Source organism: Falco peregrinus, chromosome 8, assembly GCF_023634155.1.
Source record: "Falco peregrinus isolate bFalPer1 chromosome 8, bFalPer1.pri, whole genome shotgun sequence".
Lineage (NCBI taxonomy): Eukaryota > Metazoa > Chordata > Aves > Falconiformes > Falconidae > Falco > Falco peregrinus.
The window spans coordinates 6,288,059-6,299,162 of record NC_073728.1 but is presented as its reverse complement, the minus strand read 5'-3'; the positions used below and the strand labels follow the sequence as shown (position 1 = coordinate 6,299,162).

General features: G+C 47.2%; 1 protein-coding gene across 1 annotated transcript; it reads right to left on the bottom strand.

Moving 5' to 3' along the window:
- Positions 1–2,948: 2,948 nt before the first annotated feature.
- C8H21orf58 (chromosome 8 C21orf58 homolog) lies at positions 2,949–10,506 on the bottom strand. Its single transcript, XM_055812031.1, has 7 exons — positions 10,435–10,506; positions 9,754–9,808; positions 7,799–7,866; positions 6,944–7,087; positions 6,377–6,491; positions 4,845–4,984; positions 2,949–3,125 (listed from the first exon to the last, which is right to left on the bottom strand). Exons 1-7 carry the CDS (start codon positions 10,492–10,494, stop codon positions 2,949–2,951), a joined length of 759 nt encoding a protein of 252 aa, XP_055668006.1. The 5' UTR covers positions 10,495–10,506.
- Between the last annotated feature and the right edge of the window lie 598 nt (positions 10,507–11,104).

Below are 11,104 nucleotides of genomic sequence, written 5' to 3'. Positions count from 1 at the left end.
AAATGGGCCACAGACAAACAGTTTTTCCTTCCTTCCAAGATGATAACATCAGCTTTTTGCTGCCAAGCCTATCTCCTTAGCTACTGACCATAGCTTGGCAAACGAGACTCAGTTTTCCCTGTCAGGGTCTATCTATGCCCAGCACAGTATCTTTTTTTCTTGGTCACCATTCTAAACAAAATTTAGGTCCCTGGGTTATCTTCATCACGTTCACCGACAAATCGCACCAGGCAAAACCAACATAAAGAAGTTCTCCACTTTATGAACAGGGGAAGGCTGGAAGACATTGAGAAAGTGCTACTAATTCATTGTTTGTCTTTCTGTATGAAACACAACCAGGCTGCTGAAAGCATGAAAAAGTATCGCTTGATGAAAACTGTGAGTGGGCCTTCCAAGGAATCCTAAATTAAGCCAAAAAGAACAGGATAGCATGGGCTTGGATTAAAGCCTGCCCTCTGAAAATTAGTGGGAGAAACAAGGAAAGGAAAAGTGTTTCTGTTGCTGAAGAAAAAGACATGTCAATATCCAAGGGACAACTTCAGGATTTTATTTATTTTCTGTTTAAATCAAGTCTAAACCCTGATTATATGAGGGAAAGGTTGGGAAATCATGAAACGCATATACCTAATTCAGGCTGCTTAAATCGCCTTCCAGTAGCTCCTTGAGAAGGAAAGCTCGGGTAGCTTTGTAAATGTGAGATTTGGGAGAGCCTGAGAGTCAGAAGCTTCCTGGGGCTGAAAAGGTGGCGGGCAGTTAGCTGTGGGTAGGTGTTGCACTTCAGCGTTCAAACCCGCTGGCTGCAGGAGCAGATTTCTGTCTGTTCTCCTCCACTGAGGATTATTTATCCAAACAGTGCATGAAGACAACTCACGCAGGTAGGGCAGAGTGCTGGTCTTGAGGAAAATCCAGTGCCAGGGGGTAACTTGCATTTGGATCATTCCCACTCAGCTTTACCTCCATGGGTAGGTAATTACTGTAGGACAAGTATACCTGAGGATCACTTCAGATGATGAGGTTTGGTGACTAAACCCTCACTCAGGCATCCCGGGTTAGTTTCCATCACCCTCCCCAGGACAGCAGAAGGCCTCTTTGCAAGGGGCAGTTCCTCAGTTTGGACGTGAAGGGGACTCTCAGCCCCGGAGCTGGGTCATACTCACTTGCGAGGGCTCAGAGAACCCTGGTGTCAAGATTATCTCCTGCCCAGGGGCTGCTCTGGGCTGCCAGGCCTGCAAGACACTTTGGGTGGGTTTTCTTGATTCTGCAGAGAGATGGGCAAAAAAGCAGCAATTGCCTGTGGCTGGTCTGGGCTTGGAAGATGTGAGGAAACAACTGAACTAGCAGAAACAGGGGTGAGGAGACTACAAGTGCATGGTACGTTCATTCTGAACATCTGCAGTCTTTCTGCTGCTCACTTCTTGAACCAACGATGCGCAGCTTTACAGACAGACTGTCAATCAGACAGATTGTTTAGGAACTGTTCAAATCCAGATTGACCTCAGAAATGCTGTGGTCCACATTAGAGGAACACGTACTGTCAGTACGTGGGCCACCTGCAACAAGAAAAATGGCTTTGTTGTGTTTGGTAATAGCCAAAAGGACAGTGTAGGTGTGTTGGATCTCGTAGCTTATGGTGGACAGCAGCTGAAGGAGGGGAAGAAGACAGCTTAAAAGCCGTGACATCTTCCCTTGCTGATTTCGGCAAATGGCTAATTGCACCGATTCTGGAAGGAGCCAAAAGATCTTTGCTGGTACAGATTACAAATCCATGTAAAAGTGAAATGGGTAGAAATGTTTATCCCTTGTAATCCCATTAGGTAAATACTCTGTTCAGGAATGCAAGCCCCTTGTTAAAGATGGCCGTATAGATACCCCTTCCAGCAGGTCCCCCATTGCCTGAGGATGCAGCTGCCTCCGTCTCATCCTTCTGTTCCCTAAGGCTTTGAAAGAGCCATAGCACGGAAATAAAAGCCGCGTTCTCACCAATGCAACAGTAAGTCCCTGTGCCAAAGTCCCATGCCACCTCACCCCCTCTAGCAATGTGCATTTCTTTACCAGCTTTGGCACATAAGAACCTTCTAACACTGCTGCTTCCATGCCTGCCTTCTTGCCTGTCCCCTCCTGACGTACTTGGCATTCGCACCGCTCTCTCCGGGCTCAGACCTTGCCCCACTGGCATTCGCAGGAGCAGCCTAGTTCCAGCACCAGTCCCAGTGTGATGTGCTCACACCTAGAAAGCTGGCAGGGACGAGCTCAGCCATCGCAAGGAAGGCACAGGCAAGTGAGCCCCTGGAGGCACCCGCCACTGACCTCTGCTAAGGACTCGAGGGCTCTGCAGACCCGGGCGCAGCCTGGGGACAAGTCCATCCATTCCTGCTCCTGGAAAAGCACCCCAGCTGCAAGCACAGGCTTATCGCAAAAGCTCAGCTTTATTTCTGAGTACTCCCCTCCCTTTGTATCATTTTTCTTAGTGAGTGGTGGTGGTGGGTTGTTCCAGGAATTTCTGATTAGCATGTCTCAGCAGTGTTTTAAGAATATAAATCCTGCTGGGAATCTTAGTGCTGTAAAATGCACGCAGACCTTAATTAGCAGGTGTCTGCTGGGTTCACAGGGAGACCCCAAACGCAGGGTACCAGCCACGGCAGAGTGGAGCCATGCAGCATCGCTGGGGGGTGGCTCTGTGCCGCAGGAACACAGCTTGCTATCATTTGTAGACTTCGCCTGCTCCTCATGTTTATTACACAGTAAGCAAGGGTTAATTACTTGAGTTATAAGATTGAGTGTATCAGATCATCACTTAAACCACCTCAATTCCATTGTTGCATTAAAGGCAATATTCAGGGCTGGCCTTAGTGAAGAACCAAGAAGGCATGGGATTGTCTGGTCTGCCTTGCCACCCCACCTGCGCAGGAAGGATGGACTAAAAGTTTACATCATGGCTGCCTGTTTACTTACGTAGCCATGGCAGGGAGTGTGCTGCCGGTCCTGGGATGTGCCATGGATGTGGATGGGAAGCCCCCATGGGGCACTGGGAGCATCCCGGTGGGAGGGTAGTGGTGATGGTGGTGCACCACAGGTAGTCTAGGCCTGTCTGCTTTCACAGCCAGGGGAGCAGCAAACTGCAGATCCTTGTTGGAGAGAGAGAAAGGGCCACGTGTGAAATCTGTGACCCCACGGGAAGGGTCTGTGGCTGAGGGGCTGGGTTCCCACTAAGCCACCCCTTGGCAAAGGGAGTCCTTCAGCCTGTGTATGGGGATGAGTTTTGCAGGCTCCAGTATAGGAGGTTGATTTCAAATTTCACCTGGTATTCAGAGGCACTCAGACCCCACACCCCCACCTAGTTTATTCCACTGCTCTATGACAGGGAAACGCATGGTGCCAGGATGGTCTGGGGAGGGAGATGGGGACCAGGGGGATGCACACTCTTCCTCTGCCATCTCCCCTTAGATGTGGGCTTCCCCGCAGAAAGCTGCAGATGAGTCTGCTGGCTCTCCCTGCACCACCGTCTGCCCCACTGCAAGGTGGAAAGTGTATTCAAAACTAGAAACTGCAAAGTTTAAGGGAAATAGAAAAGGACTTCCGTCTGAGGCAGCGCTCGGCACAGCTCCGACATGGGGAAGAGCTGGCACTGCCTGCTGTTTGCACAGCACGTCCACCCTGGAACCATGGCGGAGGAAGCCAGCGGGCCCCTCCGTGTGCCGGGTGGCCCCGTGGGATATCGGTGCCCCGAAAAGCGAGAGCTGGCAGCTGCTGTGGGAGGCTTTCTGTCCAGGGCAGCCGTTTGGTCCCAACAGGTGCAAAACCCCATCAGCTCCCTCCAGGCCATGGGATGGGCTGTGGAGGAGGATTGCATTTCCTACCCCTCCGCTAAAGCTGGGGCTCAGGGGCTTTTAAGCTGTTTGTCGCTTTTGCAAACAGCCTGTAGGAAAAGTGCGAGCAAGCTGGGCAAGTACTGCAGAAGTGTGGGAGTTACTGTCTCAGCACCTGAGAACCTCAACATCTGAGCGAAAGAAAACAAATCTTTCTTACAGTACAGGGACAAGATGTAGTTAGCCTGAAAAAGGAGGGGTAGGAAAAGTCCAAGGGAAGTTTTTGCAACACTGAAACATTGCCTCCTCCCCAAAGATCAGCTGTCCTTGCTTCTTAGGTAATAAATGCTACAGAGTAGAAACCAGAAATACATTTTTCCAAAGCACTTAAGGATGCTAAGGATATCACTTTGTTAAAAATAGCTCAGGAATTGAGCATCTAAGGATATGTTCAAAATTACCTACCTCTTATCAGGCACTGGACACGTTTTGGAAAAATCCCTATAGGGATCTACACACCAAAATACCTTTAAGATCTATCCTTTCAGAGCTCGGTAGCCATTGATTTTCGGAGAGGCAGGAACTAGAGCGGCGGGGCTCCAAGTACAATCACAGAATCTGTGCTTCAGGTCTAGCAAGTTTGAAACTGCCAGCTCAAATTTTACCGATTACAGGATTTGTAACACAAATACTCCCCTGCTGTTTGCAGCAAGCGGACCTGCAGCAGCAGATGCCCAGTGCAGATATCTTCCGTGCGTAGTCTCATTAGTGGTTCAACAGTACAGGCCAGATAATTTTCAGAGCTGGAATGAATCTACTTTGCACTTGTGGAGGAGATATTCTTCCACGAGGTCCTTCCACAGCACTTACCGTGGTAAAGAGGCAGGCTGTGCTTTCTGGTGCAGTGGGTTTTAAAGATGTGCACAGATGTTGTATGGCCCAGCCTTTCCGCATGTTTCATCCAGTCCCTGCACCCTCCCAAGGGGATCAGCCATTGCCTCGTGTGAGCAAGGATGCCCTTCAGACTGGTGTGGTTACCTGCTGTGCATGCTGGAGCAGGGGAGAGCTGGTTCGAGCAGGCTGTGCGAACGCCATCGGTGGCAGAGCCTTCAGCATCATGTTTTGCATGATGATCTGGTGCATCTGAGCGTTCTGCATCAGCATCATCTCTACCATATCTGGGAGGAGGTCAACCCAAGGAAGAAAGTAAGAGCTTTATCAGCAACAGACAAGCAGCAGAGGCATCTGGGTGAGAAATGCCCTCCAGCATACAGACTGGTCACTGCAGCCAAGACAAAGCAGCTGAAAGGGACACGTGAAGAATATTAGCGTTATTTGCACAGGCAGTGCAAAATTAATGCCTATGCATAATGAAATCATACCAGCTTTCCTGTTGCTCCTCCCTCCTACAAGAAAGATGCTGTTGCGCACCTTCTGTCTGATAATTTCCCTGCAACCAGCTCTGACTACGTTGACCGACAGGCTGGAGAAGGGCTGAGCACTAGAGCTCTTGCTTACTCCAGCGTGGACCCACTGCTTACAGTGCTCTCTGTTGCTTTGGCTCACGATCATTGCTTTCCATCTGAGAGGTTTCCTCTACTTTACACGATATTGCAGTGCCACCTTGAGAGTCCGCTGCATGCACGTTAGATCTGCTTACCATCATCTCTGGGTCCTGATCACAAAGGACCTTTGCAGTGTAACTAATTCACTCAGGGTGGGGGGAGAGGAAGGAGGGAAAAGGTAGAGAAAAAGAAGGAAAAATAACATCAAGGCAACTTTCCTTTTTGTCTTTAACTGGTCATACCAAAAGGAGCATACATGTATCAGCTTCAGAAAAATCATGTGTGAATTGCGACTATTTTGTTTATGAAAACAAACTCCAATTCAAAAATCCAGACGCTTAGATAAAGAAAGAGCTGAGAAATATTGCAGTTTCACAACTGAGGATTTCTCTGTGGGATGAAGAAACCTTTGGCTGAACGCTGAGTCAGGGAAGTCATCCCAGGTTTTTGGTCTTGTATTATTTAACAGTAGCATCCACCTATGTTTAGAAACAAACTCTTTCCATTGGTATTGCACTATATTTGGAACAGCACTCTCAACAGCTCTGTTTTGTTTCCAAACACGGGGCATAATAAAAGCCTGTTTTGTTCTGAGGAGATTGAGCAGCAGGTTAAGAGGGAACAAAAGAATAAAACCAGATTTTAGAAGCCTGTTTGATAATTCTGGAATCACCCATGTGCACGAGTTTGACCTTGGAATATTCCTCAGTGCCATGGGCTGAGCTGTTTTGCTTTCCCAAGCTTTCCCAGCAGCTTAACCTGGTTTTATTGAGTTTGTAGTCCCTTTTTCTTCAGTCTTAGTGATAAAAGTCTGCCTGAAAGCCTCTCAGAAATGGTATCTAGTCCATTTATGGACTGCAGTTCCCACAGCAGCAGCCCCGTGATGAAAAAGCACATCGCTAACTAGCTTGGATGCTGTCCCGTGCCCCCTTCCACTTGCCATGGCACCTTGCCTGCCCTCTCCAGGCCTGATGATGGAAGCTGGCTGCTAGACAGGTTCATTACCTTCTTTAATGCTTCCAGAGCGGGGGGCTGCAAAAGGCTGGGCAGGGGGGATCTGTGTGATCAGCGGGGATGCCTGAGGTAACTGCTGGATGATGGTGGCAGGCTGAGGCGGCATCTGAAAAAGAAAGGAAAATGGAGAAGTTGGGGTTGGTTTTGGCCAGCTTCCTCATCTTTGGGAAGGAAAAGCAGTGAGTATCATCTGCCTGGACTTCAGTAAGGCTTTGGACATTGTCTCCCATGAGATCCTTGTGGAGAAGCTGTTGAGGTTGTGGGTTGCATGAGCAGACAGCGATGTGCATTGGAAACTGGCTAGGCAGCCGGGCCAGAGCGTGGGCAATCCTCCCACAGCTCTCGGTACCTCATTCCTATGGTAAACCATTTACACTGTTCATTTTGTCCCTTACTTGTAAAATGATTTCCCTTAGTCTTGCCTAGGGCGGTAAAGGTCCCATACAACAGCAAGAGATGTATCTTTGGTGGGATGAGTGTCTCCATACAGCTGCCAAGTGGTTGTTGTCTCAGTCTGGCACAGCGCCAGCAGTGTGTCCTAGGAGAGAGGATCCTTACCGCCTGCTGGATAATCCTTGGTGGCTCCGCTTGGGAAGCTGGAAAAGGTATCTGGTAGATACGCGGAGAGGCAGATCGGTGGTTATGACAGTGTCCTCCAGCTGGTGCAGGGGGCTGTGAAAGCTCTTCCAGAAGGCGCTGCTCCTGCAAAATCAAGTATCTTCTTAAAGAAAACCTGGTGACAGGAAGGCAGACAGTATTGTTATGCTCTCTGGACTAAATGGGGATTAGCCCCTGGGAGCCCACGGCAGGGCAGGGCGCAGCCTCGCTCACCAAAACCCTGCTGCAGACACATCCAGCACTGCTGTGTCTGACAGGCAGACCACAAGCGACCACTGCATGAAGGGAAGCACTCAACCAGTGCCTGCACAAGTACAAAGACAGTTTTTCTTCCTGCATATCTTGAAGCCATACAGTTTTCAGCGCAAGGGAGAAGGAATGGAAAAGAAGTGAAGAACAAACAGCCAAAAGTCTGGGAAAATGTTTTATTAATGGTTGGTACCCTCCACAAACTAGGAGTAAGTACCAGGCACGATTGTCCCTATTTCAGCGGCATTAAAAATCCCTTGTTTGCATTTTGGCACTACCCCAGAGAGTTTATAGTACAGCAGTTCAGGACAAATAGCCCACCAACCAACTGCAGCGGGTGCAAGCATCGTTAGCTGCAGTGAGGGAAGGCTCTCTGGCCCCTCTCCCTGATTAGATGGCCCAGCCTCTAAACTCCAAACCAGCAGAGGACTGAACACTGCTCAGCCCACAAATTAAAGGACGGGAAAAACCTAAATCCACATTGGCAGTGGATGTACAGATAACCTGACCCTTTCTGTTGTTTCTGTCCACAGAGAGAGCTCTTACCCTAAGCTCCTGCAGCAGATCTTTCCTTCTCCTTAGGGCGTTTTGGAGCATATCCTCCTGTTTGTTCCCTGGAGGAGGAGAAGTCCATTATCTTCTCATAAGATCACAGAGACAGAGCTGTTATAGCACTTACATTATGAGATTAATTTTGGAAAACATGTTATAAGATAGCTTGACTTCTTCCACAAAAGGCTTTAGGCTACTTTTCTTGTCAAATCCATGGACAGACAATGACTTTATGCCACAGGCAGACTCAGCTGTTCAGCAGCTTTACAAAGGCAATGCGCCTTCTCTGAAGAGAAACTTTTCAGATTGCTCTCTAAAGCCCCCTTTTAACCTCCTGGCTTAGCAACTCATTTCAGCCTGGAATTTTCTACATTTGCTTTGTACATGCAGGCGATGATCATGCAAAGTATAAAAAAAGTTTGTTGTGAAGTACCAAAACAAACACAGTTTTGAATATCAACTTCTCTGTTTCTTTTTTGTTCTGAATCAACTTCCTTTTTGGTTCTTCCCACATGCTGCTGATTTTGAATTAGCTTGAAATGAAAATCGGAAAGAGTGTTTTCAGATACATTGGAGGCACGCCTGGCATCTGCTCTGAAAAGCACCACTTTGTATTTTGAAACTCTAAGTTGTTAAAGGGATTTATGATTTCTGGCCACAGCACTGAAAATTTCCAACTCTTGGTGCATCAGCTCAATGAATATGAGCCCAGAGTACAATCTAGAAATATTACTGATCTCCTACTGGTAGCCTTTAATCCATAGATAATATAATTATAAACACTGCATGTGCCATGCAAAGAAATGAATGCACTGCACGTAGTATGCGTACCTTCCATGGGAGTGTTGTTGAAGGGAACACACTTGTATGTGATATGTCACCACAGTCTTTGACAGGGTTTGGTAAAGACACAAGTTATTTTCAGCTCCCTTACTTATCAACTTTTAGCTGGTTCACTAGCTTTTATATTGTCTAAACTTTGGAAGTTTTATAAGCACGCTGGATTCCTAACTTCTCAGCCCAACCCAAAGTTAGGATGTAACTGCACATGTATGTGTTTCTGGTAAAATGGTTTCCCAGCTTTTATCAGCACAACCAACTCAACCAACTATCAAGACCAACTCTTTCAGTATAAGGATTTGTTTCATAAGCTGAGTCACATTTTTTTACACTGGAAACCATGTTCTGGTCTGCACAAGGCTGCGTTGGTGAGCTTCAAAGCTGCAAAACAGCATTTGTAGTGGAGTGTTCCTCCTGCCTGGCTCCCTCAGAGAAACACAGACATCCCAATGACTCCTTTCCAGGATCACCAGAGCCAAGAGTACAGCTGGACTGCAACAGGGGCTTAGTACTAGGTACAGGAGCTAGGACAAATAAGATCACCAGTATTTAGCTCCAGCTGAACCTGCATCCACGGCTGAGAGGCTGCAGAAGACACCTGGGCAGGAGGTCATTCCTACGTCAGTGCTTGTCTGGTGGATCCCTTCCCTTTGTTGAAAAAAAACAGTAGAAGAAATCCCAAAGATAAAGTGTGGATAGCTGCACAGCATAGCAAGCCTGCTCTTGCATCAAGGCCGCTAATATTCACCAGCTTAGTTAGGACTGAGACGACCATAGAGACTGACATTACTGCACGAGCTTCGCTGGAACTTGCATTTTTACTGCTTCTAGTCCCCAGGGCTGCATACAGGTGTAGATACATAGGCTGAGCTGGGGCAGCACTGACTCCAGTTCAGAGTCTCCCTCCAGTCCTCCAGACAAAGTCCCTGTCACAGACACTAAGACAAAGCAAGTTCTGACTACACAAATGCCCAGCTACTGAGCGTACAACTCAGTTTAGGGAGGAGATGTGATCATCTGGTATGACCTAGTGAGGAACTCGTGCCTGAGAACACCATTAAGCCCTTTCTGTATTATGTCCATAATCAGAACAAATGCTTCTCTTTTACTTGCAGTTGGGAGAGGTGACTCCATCTTCTCTAGGTTCTCTTCATTTTCTAGTCTCTGTTGGCAGAACCACAAAAAGGACTGGTTATGAGTCAGGCAGCAAAGCTCACAACAATTTCCAAGCCTACCTTGCAGGGACAGGTAACGGATGTCAGATGTGCTGAAGGTGGAGGAACAGGGCTGAATGGAGACCTCTGGGTGTGTTTGTGTGCAGAGCCACAACAAAGCTGTCGGGGCTCTGCTTCCAGCAAAGGTCTGCCTGTGTTTCACCAGGCACCATATCTTATGTGAACATAGACAAAAACAAAGACAGGGAATTGCCTTAAAACTGTCTGAGGTCCTCTTTACCCAAAATTTACTCCTAAACTTTGCCTGTCACAACTCAAACTGGTTTTGAGCTAACGGGTGACATCTCCCGTAAGAGTGAAGTCTCCTTAGCTCTATTTTTAATTTACCGTATGTCCACATAAATGTGTACAATGTTATTTAAGAAAGCAACAGTGACTGTAGCACCCCTGCACATTGGTCTTCTTCTGCTTGTGCGAAGAAAGAGGTTCTCAATTGGCTGCAAATCCTCTTTGAATCTCAGTAGTAATATAATTATTTAAAATCCAACGTTAATGCTTAAACACACAAGAGCAAAAAGCAGAGCAAAGGTGACCACTGCAGAGTTATTCCCTTACCTTTTCTAGGAGCTTGATTTTCAGTCGTGTCAGGTGATCCACCACTGGAGGATCTGTCATTGTAGTAATCTCCTGGAAGAGTAGGCAGGCAAAAACTGGTTAAAAAGCTAAGCAAAGGCAAATAGGTTTTCAGTGGTCGTTTTTCCCCTTCCGTGATCTTCATAGAAGAATAAGAAAATAAAATAAAAGATTGTGAGCAATTGAGGGGAAAAGATAAAAGCTTCAATCTCACTCCCAGATAAAAAAAAAATAGCACAGATGTTCACCACAATGTCTCAGACGCAGCTTTTTCTGCCATTTCTTTCAATGCAGTTTAGTGCTGCAGGTTGCGATGGTCACAGAAGGGTAACTCAGGGTGAATATTTGTCTGTTCTTAGTGGTTGCTAGCCTTTCCCCAGCAGTGTCACTAGGCTTGGCTCTCTGTGTTGTCAGCGTCTTCTGAGTAGCTCAGAGTTTTGTGCCTGTAACCCGGTTGCTAAGTTTGTAGTGTCAGTCCATAATATAAACAATCTAATCTCCAGGTGTAGAAGCTTCTGTACCTTTTGTAAAGCAAATACCCAGCACATTAGTGGGCAAGAAAAAAAGAAATCTAAGCTAATGATTTGTTAACACAAGCACAATGCTGGGTGTCAGGTTATGATCTTGCTGATACCTGATAGCAACGTTTATC